This window comes from Sinohyriopsis cumingii, unplaced genomic scaffold (genome assembly GCF_028554795.1).
Source record: "Sinohyriopsis cumingii isolate HCF-2022 unplaced genomic scaffold, ASM2855479v2 utg000488l, whole genome shotgun sequence".
Taxonomy (NCBI): domain Eukaryota; kingdom Metazoa; phylum Mollusca; class Bivalvia; order Unionida; family Unionidae; genus Sinohyriopsis; species Sinohyriopsis cumingii.
The window spans coordinates 46880-69110 of NW_028315905.1; the positions used below are offsets into that span (position 1 = coordinate 46880).

At 35.0% G+C, this 22231-nt stretch overlaps 1 protein-coding gene across 1 annotated transcript in view; it reads right to left on the reverse strand.

The window, feature by feature from the left end:
* Positions 1–22231, reverse strand: part of LOC149773979 (sodium/hydrogen exchanger 8-like) — an 88922-nt gene that overhangs the window by 30626 nt on the left and 36065 nt on the right. Inside the window, exons 7-12 of the mRNA XM_089945928.1 lie at positions 17049–17227; positions 14818–14953; positions 11403–11508; positions 10301–10417; positions 4876–4958; positions 4240–4351 (exon numbers count right to left, since the gene is read on the reverse strand). Of these exons, the coding sequence (XP_089802054.1) occupies positions 4240–4351; positions 4876–4958; positions 10301–10417; positions 11403–11508; positions 14818–14953; positions 17049–17227 (733 nt within the window). The remainder of the gene's footprint in view (positions 1–4239; positions 4352–4875; positions 4959–10300; positions 10418–11402; positions 11509–14817; positions 14954–17048; positions 17228–22231) is intronic.

Genomic DNA, 22231 nt, shown 5'->3' on the forward strand with positions numbered 1-22231 from the left:
GCTTACATGAGACAGATGATACCTGTAGATACTTAATGAGACAGATCATGCCTGCAGATACTTAATGAGACAGATCATGCCTGCATATACATTATGAGACAGATCATGCCTGCAGACACGAGACAAATCATACCTGCAGACACTTAAAGAGACAGATCATGCCTGCAGATATTTAATGAGACAAATCATGCCTGCAGATATTTAATGAGACAGATCATGCCTGCAGATGCATCATGGGACAGATCATGCCTCCAGATGCATCATGAAACAGATCATGCATGCAAACACATTATAAGACATATCATACCTGCAGACACATAATCCTGCATTTCCAACCAAGAATATGAATACTCTAATATCATTTATTTTCATGGTTTTGAAAAGACAAACAATGGGGGGGGGATACTTAAATTCATGGTTTTGAGAAGACAAACAATTGGGGGGGGGGGTACTTAAATTCATTGTTTTGAGAAGACAAACAATGGGGGGTGATACTTAAATTCACTGTTTTGAGAAGACAAACAATGGGGGGGGGGGCATACTTAAATTCATGGTTTTGAGAAGACAAACAAAGGGGGGGGGGGAGGCATACTTAAATTCATGGTTTTGCCTGTTAATGTCTGCATGGATTAACCTATACAAATACCTCAAATAAAGAATACAAAATAACAAAACCTTGATAACAGCAAATGACAGTTGCTTCAATGGTCAAATCAGTAAGAACACCTGAATGAGCATAAATCAAACATCTTTCAAAGTAAATCACTTACACTCAACATAAAAGGCGCCTACAAAGCCAACAACACAAACTTACTAATTGGTCAGTAAAGTACATGTGTATGACCTCTTCCTTCAAAAACTGTCCACAAAGTCGTACCAGCAATTACTTTCTGATGACCATGGAGTGGCTTATTGATCCCTATAAGCATGGATAATGTTATCATTCCACACATAAACTGATCATTTGACCAGTTACCCCTTCCTCAATGCAGTGTTAATATCTGATGAGTTCAGAGCCCATCAAAGTGTGAAGATCCTAACTAAATTGAGAAAAAATGGAATCACTCTTTTGCCTTATGTACAAACTAACTTCAACCACTAGACTTTACTTAGAATATTATCAATGAAGCTGATTAACGCTGAATGGATACGTGTTGACCACAAAAAAATGGGTAAAAGAAAGAAAATAATCCATGGCTATAAGAATACTAGATATGCTGAAATAAAAAAATTGGAGAATTATATACCAAATAAAAATTGTATTGTGTGTACCAGCCAATTGAATAATGCAATGCCGATTCAGTAGTTTTGTTCCAAATCAATGAAATGTGAGCTTCAATACACTGCCGTAACTAGCGCATGAATGATGCATTTCATTGGTAATTGTGTCTCAAGCTATAGTTCTAAAATTTTACAGTTATGTTGTTCACTGGGCTTAAGCATGCATGGATAAAATGAGATGTGCTTTCACAAGGATTTAAATTTTCGACAACAGTTTCACTTGAATGAAAATTAACCCATCTGAATACTATTCAATCTAATTTTCATTAATAGTATCATTTCCTATTCTGTATTTCGTTTTCACTAATACAAATGTTTCAATACCTTATGATTTTTCCTGATTCTCTCTATTATTACTCATCTCAAGGCATATTGATTTAAGGCTGTAAGTGCAAATTATGGAAACCAGATACCATGTAGCTATGTGTGCAGTGAAACAATATCAAAATGCTTTATAATTCTCTTTTTTTAAGGGACACAATAAAATAGACATGTAAATAGCTAATATTTTTACCCAGATTACAAAAATAATGTTGATTTATCAAACAGCTTTGTTGATTTTCTTGGAATGAAACATAATAAAAAGAAGGGTAGGGCTCCATTATCATTAGTGCCTAATTTTTTGGTTGGGTCTTTAAATTCATGATTCAACATAACAATAAAATCTGCAAAAAAATCAATAAACAACGAAAATTAGTGACACTAAGTATTCCTGTTTAAACTTCTCTGCTATTTGCTGAACATTTCAACAGGCATATTATCCCCATCACCGACAAAGTGTTTTCATTAGTTGGATGATATTTCTATGTAATGCTACAAGCAAAAGCTTGATCATGAAGGCATTTAGCATGAAAAACACGGGCTGATTATAGTTCAAAATGCCTGAACTCCCATTTAAACAGAAATGTTAATCCCTACTGGTTGTAGAGTATGTAAGTGGTATATCCAAAATAGTTCTCTATCTTTCCTATAAAGTGTGCTACTGTAGAGCTCTAGATCAAAGATTTGATGATTGCTATTATCTGATATTTAAAACAATCTACATTTTGGTCTGATAAATTAAAATGTTCAGCCACTGAGGAATCTTTATTATTTAGGATATCCCTCAAGTGTTCTTTTTTATCCTCACTTGGAATTCCCATTTTGTCTCATCTGCATATTGCTTACCAAATTCAGTGCTGGTGAGTAAATAGATGACATTACATGTGTACAATATCCCCTTAATTTTGATTTATATTTGAGGTTACCTCATGGCACACTCTGAGACAGCAGATCCTGGTTCATACTGTTCAATTAACTGAACATATCTGCAGGCACAATATGAGATAGCAATTAATATCTGTAGGTGTGTTACTAGACAGTAGATCCTGGTTCATACTGTTCAATTAACTGAACATATATGCAGGCACAATATGAGATAGCAATTAATACATGTAGGTGTGTTACTAGACAGCAGATCCTGGTTCACAATGTTCAATTAACTGAACATATCTGCAGGCACAATATGAGAGAGCAATTAATACCTGTAGGTGTGTTACTAGACAGTAGATCCTGGTTCACACTGTTCAATTAACTGAACATATCTGCAGGCACAATATGAGATAGCAATTAATACCTGTAGGTGTGTTACTAGACAGTAGATCCTGGTTCACACTGTTCAATTAACTGAACATATCTGCAGGCACAATATGAGATAGCAATTAATACATGTAGGTGTGTTACTAGACAGTAGATCCTGGTTCACACTGTTCAATTAACTGAACATATCTGCAGGCACAATATGAGATAGCAATTAATACATGTAGGTGTGTTACTAGACAGCAGATCCTGGTTCACACTGTTCAATTAACTGAACATATCTGCAGGCACAATATGAGATAGCAATTAATACATGTAGGTGTGTTACTAGACAGTAGATCCTGGTTCACACTGTTCAATTAACTGAACATATCTGCAGGAACAATATGAGATAGCAATTAATACATGTAGGTGTGTTACTAGACAGCAGATCCTGGTTCACACTGTTCAATTAACTGAACATATCTGCAGGCACAATATGAGATAGCAATTAATACATGTAGGTGTGTTACTAGACAGTAGATTATGGTCAACACTGTTCACATGAAATATACACAGATATATAGGAGACAGAATAATATATTTGATAGCAAATGCTCAGTTGAAATACCTATAGACATATAATTTAACAGCAGATCAAACCCACAGGTACAGTGTGAGACAGCAAATCATGGTCTGCACTGTTCATTTTAAATACACAAAGGCACTATGTGAAACAGCAAATCATGGTCTTCACTTCACTTTAAATACACAAAGGCACTATGTGAAACAGCAAATCATGGTCTACACTTCACTTTAAATACACAAAGGCACCATGTGAAACAGCAAATCATGGTCTACACTTCACTTTAAATACACAAAGGCACCATGTGAAACAGCAAATCATGGTCTACACTTCACTTTAAATACACAAAGGCACCATGTGAAACAGCAAATCATGGTCTACACTGTTCACTTTAAATAACTATATGCACATAATCAGACAGTAGATTATTATTATGCGATTTGGATTTTTAATGTAGCTTTTAACAATTTTTCAGTCATATCATAATGTCTGCAGTGTGGCAGCTTATAGTGATTTCAAGCACTGGGGCATCATGCCGCAGACATGTAGCATGATATCCCACCCAGTCACATTATCCTGACACCAGGCCGACCAGTCCTAACACTAACCTCTTAATGCTGAACGCCAAGCAAGGCAGCTGTTAGGATCATTTTTTATAAGTCTTTGGTATGACTTGGCTGGGGATCGAACCCACAACCCTCCGCATTCAAGGCAGATGCTCTAACCACTAGGCCACTGGAGCAGTCTGATTATTATTCTAGTTTGGTGTATATTACAGATAGCTAAAAGAGTAAAAGATAATACTGCTATCTTACCACTGAACCACATGATAAACTGTGTTTTCCTCGTTATTTTGTGTTCTCTGAAGTAATTCAAGATGAAAGACAGTGGGAAGATATTTACAGCTCTTCCAATCAAAATAAGAGCCTGGAAGAGTAAGAAATAATACATTAATATATACATGAAAATCAGTTTAGAAACATGTCACAAAAAGCAAACTGACCAAAAATTATTCATTTCTCCTTGCCTGAGTATAACATTATTGATTTTAGTACAATTGCACAGAAATTTAATACATAAACAATGAAAGTTGTAGAATACAGAACTTCAAAATTTACTAATTTAGATAGAAATCTATTTAATGATTAATTTATTTAATAATCAGACTATGCTGAATGAAAGTACACGTGTATGATGGAACATAACAGACCAAAAAAATCACATGATGTAAAGATGCTAAATGATATAATTTCTTAAAAATCAATCTGATACAAACACATAATTTCTTATTTAATAAGACTGACTTCATGTGCAAACTCATGCTATGAACTTTAAAAACTGGCTTCTACAACTTAATAAACATAAACATACATGCAAACAGAATTAGACAAACAAGACATAAATCAAACATTCTTACAATAAATTTATCAAAGATGCCCAAACATACTTACGATGCTCCATATGACAAGAGCAGGCTTGACAATAAATTTAAAGCTAAATATAGCTAATCCAAGGTAAGCAAAAACACAGGTTTCTGAAAGATGCAAAGCAACTATATAAGTACAACATGAATCTACACAATCAAACAAATAAAACCACAAGAATAACTACCATGACATTATATCGTAAGGTCTCCATAACATTTTTCCCTGTGAAAGCATACATAATCAATATACATCAACACATTTCAAGCAACTCAGCCTTGGTATTTAGTCAATTTGTGGGGTTTTGGTTTGTTTTTTTCTCCAGTGGTAAATGACATTGACATACAAAAGGGACTTCACCAAATTTATTTGTCTACAACACACTGAACTTTGATCAATACAGACCCCTGTCTAAGCTTTTTACATCTGGGTGTGCATCAAACAAGGTGTGTGTGTGTGTGTGTGTGTGTGTGTGTGTGTGTAGAGCTTAATGGCACCTCAGCAAAAGAGTGGCTATATAGTGCCAGCTGAAGGTAAATGTTCAAAAATGCATAAAACAATGGTAAATATGTTGCACTTATATACATTACACAGGACCTGTCAAAAACTACCCAAAATGAAGGCCCAGCTACAAACAATAATGGCATAATGCACAAGCAGATGATGCAGAGATGCTCCAGGATTTTATCATAAGGGGGGGATTTCCCCCCCTTGTCCCAAAAATAAGGGGGGAGTAGAACAAAATTGAGGGGGAGGAGGAAACAGCCATACTTCATTATTTACATAACACTTCAATATTCATCTCTCTTTCCTCCTCATCTACTCTGGATACCCCTATTAATATCAAAATCTTGAAAAGAAGTTGCCTCTAGTTGTATAAGCATTAATCTGTTCATTGTTTCTCAGTTTAACCAGTTTCATATATGTGCATGAATATTGTCATGTACTGAGAACACCCTTTCACATCTCAAAGTGATTTTTCATTAACAAAAGCTCTGCCAAAGCCTAACTTCCTTGAAATTAGTACTCTACTGACTCCTATGCTAATTTATTATTCTGTAATGCTGTATTAAGATTTAAGTCCATAAATGCCCTAGTCTACTTGTTCGAACAGAGGTATTTTAATAAAATAAATATCTTTACTTTTTAATTTCATTTTTAGATTATTATTTATTAGATTTATTGTAAACTTCATAGTAGGGCTATGTAGTTTTGTAGCAGATTGTCTCTCTCTGTGCTAAATTATGCCTAGAAAAGAAATGAAAAGTGCACTCTACTTTTAAATTTTCTGGATTTTAATTTAGCTTGTTTGTCTGTCTTTTCCTCATTTAATCTTGAAACACCACTGAAATGTGAGGTTAACCATCATGACGTCTGTTTTGGTCTTGGTCCATCTATCACATACATCAGATTCAAATTTAACGCCATTTTTTGGGCTTTGAAATCATTCACTGGCATATCCCTTAATACTTTCCCAGCTCATATAATCCAATATTCTTCCTGACTTTAAAAATAAATTATCTTCATTACTATGATCAGCCAGCATTTGCCAAACTAAATCAACATCTATAGATGAACAATGCTGGGAATTGGTCATTTTGAGTCTTCTCGGTAGCCTTTGTTGTAAGCACACATTTGTAAAACTTCCTTTATGTAAGGTTCAACTTTGACACAATGCTTGTTACAGGGCCCAATATGCCATCAAATTTAGATTAAAAATCGTTCACACTAACATGAAGATACCAGATATGTCAAAGGTTACAATTAAGTACATGTCTCAACAAGCATTTCAATATTTTTACCATTTGTAAAAATCATTAATGTTAATGTTTATAGTGTTACTTGTTTAATCTGCCCCATGTACAATGGGGAACCTTTTTTAAAACAATAACTACATGATAATTTTACAAGCAGATTTGGGACTGTGCTTGCTGTCTGTCTGAAAAGCACTTACCTGGTTCTGCCAACTATCCTGCAAATGGCAGATTTATATCAGCATTGTACTAAGCTGGGTGCACAAGATATTAAAACAAATATAAAATATAAAGCACATTCTTCAGTTGGGTTCATGTGACATTCATTAAAATATAACATTTATCAGTACAACAGAAAGTATCATTCCTGGCCCTGCTTTATGTAAATGTAGTTAAAGAATGGCTCTATTAAGAACAAACTCATCTTAAAATTCTGTCCCTCTATAGTGCTTTTTTATAGTCAGAATTACAAGAACAGATCCATACAATAATTTAATATAATTACCCTGTCATGACACATGGGTTTAATGCAAATCTCTTATTATACCATTTAAAATAATAAAGTATTAACACTTAACTGAGTACACATGATGAGTAAGACATTTTAAAAAATGTGACTCAACCATACAAAGCAAGCTATATACATGTAAGACAAAAGTACTAAATAAGAAAGAATATACATGTAAGACACAATTCACAAGTTCTGAACACATTGTTAGTTTGAAGCAAGATTTAAAATACCTGCTAAATTTGAACAAAACAACTAAAAAGTATAAACAACTTGAGAGAGAAAAGAAATTTTGTAAAATACATTTTATAACCACAATATTAAAAGCATGTAATACTGCCACACTGGATAACATCAAAAACTTACAATACTCCATAAAACAAGAGCAGGTTTGAAATCCAGCTTAAAGCTGAATATTGCTAAACCCAGATAGGCAAACATACAAGTTTCTGGAAAATAAATAGTCATCTATATAAGTGACATCAATTTAAACTTAAAAGTCAGAAAGGCTAGTCTCATTGGGACATGTTTTTAAAACATCATTACTGATATTTCTCCTGTGTTTCAAAGAGAAGTTTTCATGGGAAATTAAAATTCAGTTTTGCCAAGCAAGTATCAGCTGTAATGAACATCACTAAATATTTGTTAAAATATCCAACTGCATGTGAAAGCAAATTTTTTTCGTTTTGTTAGAAAATATACTAATTTCTTTCACCGACTTTCAACTTCAACATACATGCAATGTTCTTACTTACACCCAGTTAGGCTGGTATGTCCTATTACCAAATTACTACTTAGAAAACATACCCAAGAAAGGTTTCAAAAACTTTTCTCATTTTTTTCTTACTGCAATGGTATTTAACGAGTGAAGCACTAGTAAATGATTAAACATTCAGTGAAAGTGCTGGGTGTTCTCAGGTGACCTCTGATACGAGGTTCTCTAAAGAAGTTGCCCAATTACTGTGGCAATTGACAGCAACAGTAACTGTAAGTAGTATTAAAGTAAAGCAATATAATCAGAAAATGTTATATGAAAGAAACACATTTAATAAAAAGTTTCAAAATTCATAAATTTAATAAAGATTTTTCTATGCCTGAGTTGTAGTAGATCCATAAAAATACTTATGATTCATGACTATTGTATTTTATAACACTTGCATATTTGTTAATTAACCCAACCCCTGTAAATTTAAATTGTATGCCCAGGGTCAAGAATTTTATGAATTCGACGGGATGACATGGTTCTTTAACCAGCCTTTATATTACAGATCAAATGACCCACACTGAAACAAAGCATGGAAGTTGATGATTCAACCTTAACATGCCCCCACAAGTTAGAGAACAATTTTGTACTGCATAGCTTTAGTCATGTGACTGTTTTTACTTATATTGTTTGAGCTGTGAAGGAGAGAATTCTTTGATAATGTACTCGACATGATTTCATGAATGAAATGTACCAAATAAAAGGGGTGGGAAATTGATCTGGCCTGAATGGGACTGGAAGATTTATAAGGAAAATCTAGGAATCATTTTACTATGAACAAGGTGTTTCTTCTGACTGTCAATCTTGATTCCTATCCAACTTCTCGTGCATAGGTTTACACAAGGGTCACTGAAATGTGATGTATGACAGTATTTCCTGAAATGCTCAAATACAACGGTAATAGGCATGATGTGGTAATAAGACATTATAGTACAATTACTGCACGTATGTTATGTACCCAGTGTATCCCACAGGGGTGTTAAATTAGGGTATAAAAAAAAACCTTTGTGTCAGAACTGGGGGACAAATAAAAAATGTGGGGGTCAAAAATGTACTGACAAATTTTCATCTGACCCGTACTTTTTTCAGCTAGAAATAGGATATTGGAACTTGCAAAACATTCTCTCTCTCTCTCTATAAACATAAAAAGAAACCAACATGCACAATTAACAAACAAATGCATTATCCATTCAAAGAATAATTTTATTTGTTCATTTTTCTTTTAGTTTAAAGTCACACATTTAACAGTCTCCTTATAATCTTTTTGAAACAATATTATAGACCAACACATTACACATAAGTCAATACAAAAAGCTAAATAAATCTTTTTAACCAAATGTCAATTAATTTACTGCCTGTCATAAAATATGTACTATCTTCGGTTTCATTGTACTTCATCCAAGAACACATTTATCCAAAAATCAAGAAGGCTAATGATTCATCTTCTTTCTAATAAGTAAAACTTGAACTTTAAGATCTTTCTTTTATTGCAGCAAAGTTAAAAACCAACAAAATCAGCAATGACCCCCTGACTTTGTAATCCAAATAATGCATTTGTCTCTGCAAGTGTACTGATTTCTTTGTTGTAAAAGAATGTCTTGGGTAATAATGTGTTCTCCAGATATCTTGTGGCGAACGAGGGCAGATCTTTTAAAATTCTTAAACCATGTAATGAAAGGACTATTCACTTCTGCAGTCTTCACAATCACAAGTCACACCAGTAATCCTATTGGATGTGCCATATTCCAGTAAAGGGAAATATTTCCTCCATTTTTTATTAAAGTTAGATCCATAGTTACTCTTTTGTGTTCTGCTTCTTTCACTTTTTCTACTAATGATTCCTAGTGCACACTGTTTTAATCTTGAGATCACTTTCTAGTGCAAAAAGCACTGAGGTTAAACATCTAGACCACATCTTACTGAGCTCGATGGAAATTGTGTGAGAGCTCGTGAGATTAGGGGAAGCTACTCCGTCATAACATCGCCTACGCTAGTCTGGTTTCCTGTTTCATATGCTTCCTGCATTGTACTCTGCTATACGAATAGAGCTGTGCAATGCAGGTAGCAAACAAAGCAGGGAACCAGTCTATGCCTATGCTTGAAGTATTCGCGATGCCATCCCTCATCCAAAGTATTGGACGTTAAATAAATCCTGATCTCATTATGCAAATCCTTTGCATAAGAAAAATGCACAGCAACAAAATGTGTGCTTCAATTTTTTCCAGCATGAGTCTCTGATGCACAAATGTGTGTAAAGGGAAACACTTTGTACCCAAATTAATTCTTTCCAATGATTTTGAAACTTGACATGCATTTATGTTGTACCCCAAATAATTCCTTCCAATTACTCTGAAGTAATGAATGCAAAGCTGAAATGTGAACTTTTGCAATCTTTTTTGTTAAAATAAATTGTTTGTCCTGACCTACCTGCAATAAAAGCTATTGTTCTAAAAAGCTGCTGGACCGTAATCTGGGCAACTGGAGACAGATTTAAATGTGTGTAGTGCGACATCACCACCCCACAGAACAATATTGCCATTATTCCTGGAAGAAAAGAACATAAAATGCAACAACATTTTAATATGAAAAAAATAGAGTCTTTTTATGGAGAAATCGATTGTTCACAAGAAAAAATTACTGAAAGATGTAAAGTATAGCCTAGTAGTGCACACCATAATATGCTATCACTATTGAAAATAAATTTTGTTGAACTTTATTACTACATTTGTCAGGTCACACAGAATTCAACTTAAATTTCACAGCATTTGTGGATATGTAGATGGGTCATGTAAAAAAATAAACAAATCATTGCAAAAAGCCTCATCTAAGTGTACCTGATTTATAAATTTGCTCATACAACTTCAAGATATACAGTTGGACAGACAGAAGAATGTTATGGTGTTAATTAAGCTGCCAGTATTAAAACTGACATAATTAAACCCATCTAACAAGGTTCATCTTGGGAAGTGTAAGTAAAACTTTATGTCAGAAATTGTTGGCCTTGATGTAAATGACACTTATTTAATAAGTTATTAATGAATTGGACTACCTGACAACAATGCTATAAATCACAAATCTGTAGCAAGCAGAACATTTTTAGGAACTCCACATGAAATTAAATTCACAAAGATATTTTATAAAACTTTCATGACGTAACAATGAGAATCATTTATTTACTTTTTAAAAAAAGTATCTTAGAGGAAAACTGAAATAGTGGAATTTCTTTTTTAAAATTGGTTTTAATGTGGATGAAATATTGTTATTAAAAGTGAATAGATGGCTACTCTTTAGAAGAGACTGCTGTTGCTGGTTTAAGTGACTATTATAAAATATAGAAGAAAAAAAAATATAATTTGAAACCTGCCTTAATGAACCTCTACATAAAAGACACCTGCTTATAACCGAAAATATTTATTAAACTTTTCTCTGCCTCTATACAAGAGATATTCAACTAAAATGGTCAAGCTACAATGTCAAAACAGTGTTCTATATAGACAATGTCTTATAGGCATCACACTGTGATATGAACCTGATAACTGCAGTCCTTCAGCAAGACTGTAGGGTAGATATGAAAATGCTAACATTATTCCAATCTCCAGTGATGGTGTCTTCCTCAAATCAATAAACTTCAATAACTGAGCTAGTTTAGGAAATTAAAATATAAGTTCAAAGTGCACTGAATATACCATTATAAATAAAAATTACATTAAAGTATAGCAACAAGAGTCCAATAAATCAGGTCCAAAATCTGTACTCAACACATATTATGTGTCACTTTATTCTGTTTGTCATTTTTGCATTCAATGAACTGAACATGAAATCCACTCTAATTGGTAATTTAAAATTTGTTTTAATCTATGGATAGATGCTTGCTACCAAAGTGCACATGATAGTCACATGACAAATCCATGGCCATTCAAGTCAAGTCACATGACCAAAAAAGCTGAAACTTTAAAATGAGTGAATGAGTGAAAGTCACATTTGACTTGATCTTAACACAGTCACCATTATGTGCTGGCATGGTATTTCATTATGTGCTGGCATGGTCTTTCAGCATGACTTGATCTTAACATAGCCACTGAAACATATGTCTTTCAGCATGACTTAATCTTAACATAGCCACTGAAACAAAGGTCTTTCAGCATGACTTGATCTTAACATAGCCACTGAAACACAGGTCTTTCAGCATGACAATCTTAACATAGCCACTGAAACACAGGACTTTCAGCATGACTTAATCTTAACATAGCCACTGAAACACAGGACTTTCAGAATGACTTGATCTTAACATAGCCACTGAAACACAGGTCTTTCAGCATGATTTAATCTTAACATAGCCACTGAAACAAAGGTCTTTCAGCATGACTTGATCTTAACATAGCCACTGAAACACAGGTCTTTCAGCATGACTTAATCTTAACATAGCCACTGAAACACAGGACTTTCAGCATGACTTAATCTTAACATAGCCACTGAAACACAGGACTTTCATCATGACTTGATCTTAACATAGCCACTGAAACACAGGACTTTCAGCATGACTTGATCTTAACATAGCCACTGAAACACAGGTCTTTCAGCATGACTTAATCTTAACATAGCCACTGAAATACAGGACTTTCAGCATGACTTGATCTTAACATAGCCACTGAAACACAGGTCTTTCAGCATGACTTAATCTTAACATAGCCACTGAAATACAGGTGACAGGCAGATGAGTAGAGCAAAGTGTGCAAACCATTTGCAAACAGGACTTTTTATTTCTATTATATTATACACTTGCTATCAGCCTGCATTCTTTAATCTGATACATGAAACGATAAAAGAAAATAGACTGATCAACTGGAGAAAATATGCAAATCAAATCAAGGTGGTAAAATAAAAGAGTTAAAAGGCATGCAAATCCTTCTGGCACAAGAGCTAGTGGACGCAGCCTCATGTCACGTCAAATCAATCGATGAAACACTCATAAATATTATGTTGTCAGAATAAAGTATCTAGAACTTTAATCTGTGATTTATCATAGTCATTTCCAAATGTAATCATGGAAAGCAAGGGAGTCAAGGCTACTCAGTGTATAAAACTGCTGGGGACTCAAGCAAAAGGTGCACTCAGCATATGAAATAGCAAGGGAATCAAGTGAAAGGAGCACTGTGTATGAAATAACAATGAAAACTAAAGGAGTACTCAGTGTATACAATAAGAAGGGAACCAAATGAAAGAAATACTCAGTGTATGAAACAGCAAGGGAAACTAAAGAAAGGAGTACTCAATGAATTAGAAAGGGAACCAAATGAAACGAACAGTGAATGAAACAGCAAGGAAACCAAGTCAAAGATGACTCACTATATGAAATAGCAAGAGTATCAAGCGAAAGGAACACCATGTAAAAAGAATACTCAGTGTATGAAACAGCAAGGAAACCAAGTGAAAGGAGTTCTCAGTATATGAAACAGCAAGGAAATGAAGTGAACTTAGAATATAAAAAGTAAGGGAACACTTAGAGTACATACAAGTGAAACAAATACTCAGCGTATGAAAAGGAAAGGAAACCAAATGAAAGGAGTACACAGGATATGAAAACTTAGTTTCACACATCAGGTTCTTTATGGGGAAGCAAGTTCCAAAGTGTGTAGTCATCTTAAAAGTTCCAAACCGGCTTTTCTCATCGATGAGAAGAAATTTCATTCTTATATCCAATGAAATCACATCATCAGTATTTTACTAATAAAGCAATAAAATAATCAAGTTTCTCAAAATAAATGTCCTTTATTTTAAATAAAGGAATTTTGTTTGGTTCTGAATCAATAATGACACTAAAAAGTATTCACAGTCAGACAAAAAGGACTGATTGCTATACACAATGTTTTCAGTGATAAATGTGCTGCACACTGAAATGTCTTGGAGTACTGTTTAAAACTGACATTACACAGATTCGTTATAATTAAAGATAAAGATAATTTACACAAAACATAAACATTTTCATTACAAATGCTTTTTACTAAAAAACTATTCCCACTGCTATTATAAAATGAGAATTTGACCGCTCACTTCCAACTTTTCTCACTGTCAATGTCCATCCATTTCTTAATGTTACAGAGATCCCTGACTAATTCGTCCCACTTTATACTGCAGTCCAAGTATTTGGACCTTGTTGTGAAAGATTTATTAAAAGGTTTAATTTGATTAATTTAAATTAGTCTTCTGTTTCTTCAAAAGATCGGTGATATCCCATAATGCTGAATGCGTGTCTACAGTTTTGCTCATTTGTCTTTTAGACCCAACTGTGTCATTTGGAATACAAATTAAACCATCCTTAATCTTCATGCTTTATTTCACATGTAATAAAAGTAACACAAATAAATTTTTAAAATAAAATCGTTTTATCATTTTACTGCCCCCCCCCTCCTATGCCGTGAGAGGCACCTAATATGGTAACCATTTTTGCCCTGGGATTCATCTAAGATGGTCTTGGAAATTTCAAGATGGCATTGCTTATATAACATATGTGATTTTGTATTTTAAGAAATTTAGTTCCCTGCTCTCCTAACACCCCGCTATCGTACTGTCGTGGTTAACACCCTGCTCTCCTGATTAGACCCTTTCTCTCCTAAAACCCGTTCTCCTGACTAGCACCCTGCCCCTTTTGATTTTCTATGGATAACACATCCTCTCTTATGAACTGTCTGTCTCTGTTTTTATCAGCATGCCTGTACATTGTTTTCTTACTCTAACTTTCTCGGAAATACTTGTCATCATAATTATTAATATTGGAGAGAGCCATTTCTTGCTCCATTTATGATAAAGAATGCTAAATTAAGCACATACTCAACATGCACAGGCCTGCATAACTGAATAATTAGCAAGACTCGTATTCAAAAGATGAAAATTTAAATAGTCACAAACAAACCCACTCAATTTTATACACAAGTTATAAAGGATACAAGGGCACTTGTGAGACCAAATCCCACTCCTATTGCACTGGATGCAAAGAACATGAGACAAAAACGCCAGACTGCATGGAAAAATGCCCCAGCACCACTGCCTACTAAATCAGGATCCTTGAATTCCAAAGCTGTGCTGAAAAATACAATTTTAACATGCATTCTTCGTTTGAGAAACATAATAAAATTAGCTTTAAATGTTTCTTTTTTATTAAAAAAGTACAAATGAAGTTTAAAGAACGGTATTCTTTTTTATGGTCTGAATGTTTCAAGGGTAATGCAGACTAAGCCAGTTTTTAAGAGCGTACAAAGCAAACGCCTTGACCTAGGGTTCAAGTTCTTAACGTAAAGTGTAAGCCAAAGTTTTCTGATTCTGTAATGCTCTTATGTATTACGGTTAAAACATTCTTGGCCTTTTCTGCTTGATGATATGAATAATTGAAAGATAAAAGAATCTCTATGGCCAATACAAAAAAACAAACAAAACAAAAACTGGTCTAAAATCTTCAAGCATTTCAAATAATTTTGACCTGAAAATAAAATAAAAGGGATGGTAGGGGTGCATAAATATTAAAAAAACAGAGCTTCTGATTAAAGATTTCAAGAATGATGGCAATTTCTTCCAGGTTTAAACTTTATAAAGATTTTAGATCATCCTGAGGGGCCCCGAGTGGCCGAGTGGTCTAAAGCGCTCTCCGTTACGGATCACTGCCATCTCACCTCTGTCTGCGTGGGTTCGAGTCTCGGATTCAGCCAATGTGGGTATGTGAGAAAGCTTGCCAGTAGCTTCTCGTGGGTTTGTGGTTCTTTCCGGGGTTTTCCCGGGTTCTTCCTCCACCATTAATACTGGCCGCCATGTATAGCTTATCGTGTGCTGAAAAATGGTGTTAAACCCTACAACAACAACAACAAGATCATCCTGATTATACTTAACAGTCAGATGAAGAGTAATATTGCATGGATACGAAAGAACAAAGGTTGCTGATTCTACAGTCCAAGTTCTAGCAATGATTATAATCATGTAGAACAATGTTAAAGGCTTTAAAAGTGCCTTCGCTGGGTCCTGGGTCCCATGTATGTTTTAATGGAAAAGCCCTAAACAAAAATATTATTAAAATTTTCAAATGAGCTCGATGTCTGTAAGTCTGTAAGTGTACAGTGAGATGGAGTGCGATTGTGGGTGATTTGGATTTTTAATGTAGCTTTAACAATTTTTCAGTCATATCGCTACGATGTCTGCAGTGTGACAGTTTATAGTGATGTCTAGCACTGGGACATCATGCCGCATACATGCCGCATGATGTCCCATCCAGTCACATTTTCCTGACACCAGGCCGACCAGTCCTAACACTAACCTCTTAATGCTGAGCGCCAAGCTGTTAGTACCATTTTTGTAAGTCTTTGGTATGACTCGGCTGGGGATTGAACCCACAACTTCCAACATCTGCGATGGACACTCTAACCACTAGGCCGCTGGAGCAGTGTGAGATGGAGTAAAGGAAGATGAAGGACCAATGCTTATTGATTATATGGTCCAAGTAAAACAGCAATCCCTTAAAACAAGGAATGAGTTAACCCATCTCTTGCTTATGTTAAAACAAGCAAGATAAAAATAATAAGAACAATTATTATTATTAAAACTACATGTATACAATAATTGTTGTTGTTACTTTGGGTTCATCATTTTTCAGGACACAACAGGCTATACATGGCGGCTAGTATACCCAGACACAGGAAAACCCTGGTAAGAATTACTGACCCACAGGAAACTACTGGCAAGCATTCTCACATACTTATACTGGCCAAGTCCAAGACTTGAACCCACATGCACAGAGGTGACTTGGAGTGGTTGCTAAAGGCAAGCACTTTTAGACCAATCAGACACCTGGGGCCACATGTATATAATAATAATAATAATAATGATGATAACATATACAAGTTTGCATCAATGCACCACATTCCCATGCTTCATTCTGTTATCCTTATTCCATCCACTAGTATGTGTGCCTGTGTGTGTATGTGCATATCTGTGCTTCTCGCCATCAATTCTGAAGCGAATGTGCAAGTCTAACACCACCACCAATCACATCCTAAAGTTCAGAGATAGTTAAGATCAAATAATCCCCACCTTTTCTTCTGAAAGTACAATCATAATAACACACAAATTACAACTGAGTATAAACAAAAACTGGCAATTATATAATTATGATTGTTAAAAAATATATACATACGTTGTCAAGGTGATTGCCACTGCATCATTCAGAATACTTTCTCCAAACACCAACATGTACAAAATCTGGTCAACATCAAGTGCATGAAATATTGCCAAAGTGGCAACAGGATCCACAGCCGAGATCAACGATCCAAATGCAAAACTTTCCACTACGGTGAACTTGTATGCCACATCCATCTGAAATGGTGACAAATGGGCCACTGCAAAACTAGCTAATTGAAAACATACACGTGTCTGTAAGGTAATGCCACTCAAACCTGTGTAATGCTTGTCAAGATTCTAAGGGAAAATATGTTCTATTTGGAAAATGGTGCATTCTAGCAAGGAAGAATCTGGAAGTGAATTTGATGCACTTTACTTAAAATACTGTCTTTTATTTTATGTAAAATACTTTCTTATATTTTAAGTCTTAAATTCAAAAAGTTACACTCTATGGATGAAGCTGTTCGCGTCTTAGACAAGGTACAGAATGCTGTGCTTCATTAACAATGCTGCTGTCAAGAGACACACAAACACATGTGCACACACTCACAACCAAACAGACACTATATAAATAAATGCATAACATTTCTGTTCTTAAAATCCATTGGACAGTTGAATATAGTATTAACTTGTAGTTGCTGCTCTCAAACATTCCTTACAGAGTATTAATTAGTCCAAGTTTCCACCAAATTTTCCCACATGTTGCAGATATTTGGGTCGTCATAACTGTCCAAATATCTCAAACTGGGTGAGAAGCATCAAAGGGAAATTGAAATAAGTTTCAAGGCAAAACAAGCATCATTAGTGTTCATCTTTGAACTCAGTACAGATGGCATAGTTGCTAAAACTTCCCAATAGAATAAGATGAATTCTTTTCTGCATCGCAATGTTCTGCATGTGCTCTGATGCAGAGGGGTGTTACAGTGTAGATGGAAGTCATACACACCAGAGTCGTGAAACAATGAAGATGGAAGTCACACACCAGAGTGGTGTTACAATGTAGATGGAAGTCATACACACCAGAGTGGTGTTACGATGTAGATGGAAGTCATACATACCTGAGTGGTGTTAGGATGCATGTGGAAGTCATACACACCAGAGTGGTGTTACAATGCATATGGAAGTCATACACACCAGAGTGATGTTATGATGTAGATGTCATACACACCAGAGTGGTGTTACGATGTAGATGGAAGTCATACACACCAGAGTGGTGTTACGATGTAGATGGAAGTCATACACACCAGAATGGTGTTACGATGTAGATGCAAGTCCTACACACCAGAGTGGTGTTACAATGTAGATGGAAATAATACACACCAGAGTGGTGTTACGATAGAGATGGAAGTCCTACACACCAGAATGGTGTTACGATGTAGATGGAAGTCATACACACCAGAATGGTGTTACGATGTAGATGGAAGTCCTACACACCAGAGTGGTGTTACGATGTAGATGGAAGTCATACACACCAGAATGGTGTTACGATGTAGATGGAAGTCCTACACACCAGAGTGGTGTTACGATGTAGATGAAGTCATACACACCAGAATGGTGTTATGATGTAGATGGAAGTCCTACACACCAGAGTGGTGTTACAATGTAGATGGAAGTCATACACACCAGAGTGGTGTTACGATGTAGATGGAAGTCATACACACCAGAGTGGTGTTACGATGTAGATGGAAGTCATACACACCAGAATGGTGTTATGATGTAGATGGAAGTCATACACACCAGAGTGGCTATACGATGTAGATGGAAATCATACACACCAGAGTGGTGTTACGATAGAGATGGAAGTCCTACACACCTGAGTGGTGTTACGATGTAGATGAAGTCATACACACCAGAATGGTGTTATGATGTAGATGGAAGTCCTGCACACCAGAGTGGTGTTACGATGTAGATGGAAGTCATACACACCAGAATGGTGTTACGATGTAGATGGAAGTCCTACACACCAGAGTGGTGTTACAATGTAGATGGAAATCATACACACCAGAGTGGTGTTACGATAGAGATGGAAGTCCTACACACCAGAATGGTGTTACGATGTAGATGGAAGTCATACACACCAGAATGGTGTTACGATGTAGATGAAAGTCATACACACCAGAGTGGTGTTACGATGTAGATGGAAGTCATACACACCAGAGTGGTGTTCCAATGTTGATGAAAGTCATACACACCAGAGTGGTGTTACAATGTAGATGGAAGTCATACACACCTGAGTGGTGTTACGATGTAGATGAAAGTCATACACACCAGAGTGGTGTTACAATGTAGACTAAAGTCATAGACACCAGAGTGGTGTTACAATGTAGATGAAAGTCATACACACCAGAGTGGTGTTACGATGTAGATGAAACTCATACACACCAGAGTGGTGTTACGATGTAGATGGAAGTCATACACACCAGAGTGGTGTTACAATGTAGATGAAAGTCATACACACCAGAGTGGTGTTACAATGTAGATGAAAGTCATACACACCAGAGTGGTGTTACAATGTAGATGAAAGTCATACACACCAGAGTGGTGTTACAATGTAGATGAAAGTCATACACACCAGAGTGGTGTTACAATGTAGATGGAAGTCATACATACCAGAGTGGTGTTACGATGTAGATGAAAGTCATACACATCAGAATGACTAATGATAATATGAGGTTTGCAGTATATACAAGCACAAACAATGTTTCCTCTTAACTGCTGTGCTTTATGAAGTCAAACTACTTCAACAAAGAGTTGTTAAATTTAGTTTTGCTGGGCTTTGCTAGCTGCAAAGATGACTCGTTCCAGCCCTAAATAATAACTGCACAATTATACTTTACTATCAACCAAATATTAATGGTGTGTATTTTATATACAGAGTACATTTGGACTACAAAAAAATGACCCAGTAATCTTTAATAACGATGGATTATACATTGATAATCAAGGCAACAGAGTGTAATAATTTGTTTCTTCTACATGTATAACTGATTCCTAACTTAAAACAAACTGGATTGTTCCTCTGTGTCATTCACCCATGCATATTAACCTTAATGTTTCTCCCACAGCAATGTTGTAAAAGAATAAGGCAAGAAAATAATTTGGTATGCCTTAAGAACAATTTGGTTAATTAACTTCGCAGATGCATACAGCGTTATCTAGGGTGGTTAATTTATTGTTTGAATAACTGAATACATGCATCTCATCAGAGGTCGTTCATGGCAAGATACTCATATAGGGCACAGGTACTTTACCCCTGGTCGTGTGTATTTTTTTCTGTATTTAAAAGAGGCTTATTGTTCTCTACGACACAGTGATCGCTTGGATCTTGTCAGGGAGTGTCAACACTGTTACTTCCAACTACAGCCATAGCGGTAAGTGTTAAATTGTATGCAAATCCAGTTTGTAAGTGTATATTTATAGTTTAAATGCCTTCCTTCAATTTACTGCCTTTATTTGTCATTATTTTGGTTTAATATACTAGAAAAACTGTTGGTCTGTTATAATTTACTGCTAAGGGCTTTATTTGACATAAAACAATTTATTAACATGTATATCTGGATGTCTCTTCTGTATTTTTGTTTATTACTTGTTATGACCAGATTGATTTATTTATTTATAGCAGTCTGTCTGTATAGATGGATGGATAGACAGATAGATCGGCTAGAAGAACCAGCATGGTGAGGCTATTATCTGTAGTGTATCCATTTCATGATGGGAATTGTTGACGAAAGTTAATGAAAAATATTTTTAATATGTACATTTTAAATTTACTTGGGCTTGCACACCATGACTTTATGTAGTAATTCATGTCATAATCCAATGTTCAATGTATTTTGTATTCAAAAGAAAAAAGAAACAATCCTATGTAGTCTTTGTATGTATTCCCATTTACAATATTAACAAAACACATCGCTTTCCAGTTGCTCTCTTGTATTTAGTGAGAAGTAATCTTTTTCTGATCTATCTCCATTTCAAGGTCCTTCAGAGTCTCTTGTTTCACTTTTGCAGTATATCTGAGAGAATTGGACACAGTTAGCAGGCTTAGGCTGTTGTCCTTTTTGGCTTTTTTCATCATTTTTATCTTGCCAATTTGAGCAACTGCTGGATATCATCCATTAGTCGTATTCTTTTATTTAACATGTCACCCAGCTCAAGATCTGCTTTTCTTTTTCTGCTCCTCTCACAGTCCTTCCTCATCTTCTTCTCCTCATCCAAGTATAGTCTGTATGTGTGTCTAGCGTTTGAAGCATAACTTAAAATTTCTTTACTAATATTTACATTTTCAATGCCTCCTATGCTCCGAATACTATCAATATTGATTCTTCTTGAAATGAGAGACAGCTGCTTTTGGTTATCTCTTATGGCTTTTTTGTTGATGAAGAATCCTCATTCAACATCTGCCTGGCCATGAGACAGAGTTAGGAGGCATTTTGCAACTGGCCAGTTCTTATTTTCATCACCTATTGCATGACCAGACTTACAATCTAAGATTTATTCATTATCATACTACATAAAGTCTCAGCAATTTAAAATTAAAATGCAATTTCAGACAATGACAATTCTTTTCTTTAACTTTATAAAATAATTTCATTAAATATACTAATAACAGCAACACTAAAAATGCCATCAAAGTTTACCAGACACAGAAAAATGTTTGATTAAAGTTAAACTATATTGGCAGTAAACATGTTTCATCCTAACCTGACACTCTTGAAAAATGGAAGTCAAAATTTCCACACTGTAATATTACTGGAATTTTGACTGAAGCCTTCTTGCAGATTTTTGAATTCTGAATTCAAATAGTTTTCTTTCTCTAATAAACGTTCTATTATAGTATTTATTTATTTTTATTGGGGATTTTAAAAAAATCAGGAGAATTCAACTGGGAGACCTAGATGGATCTAATATTAAAATGAATCTCTGAATTTTTTTTCAGTAGGGTTGACAGGTTATCTAAAAACGGCTTCCAAAAGAAAACTACAATTTTTAATATTCTGAAGCTAGAACTAAAGTAACAGCCCAAAACAAGAATATCAAATCAACAATAATGATCATAAACATGTCGTACCATCCGACATAATAAAGGAATGACTGACTATGCCGCATGAGATGTTATGACAGACCCAAAAAACGAGAGAAATATAAACAAAAGCAAATTAGTACTTACCTTGTACGTTAGATCAAAGAAATAACGTACTT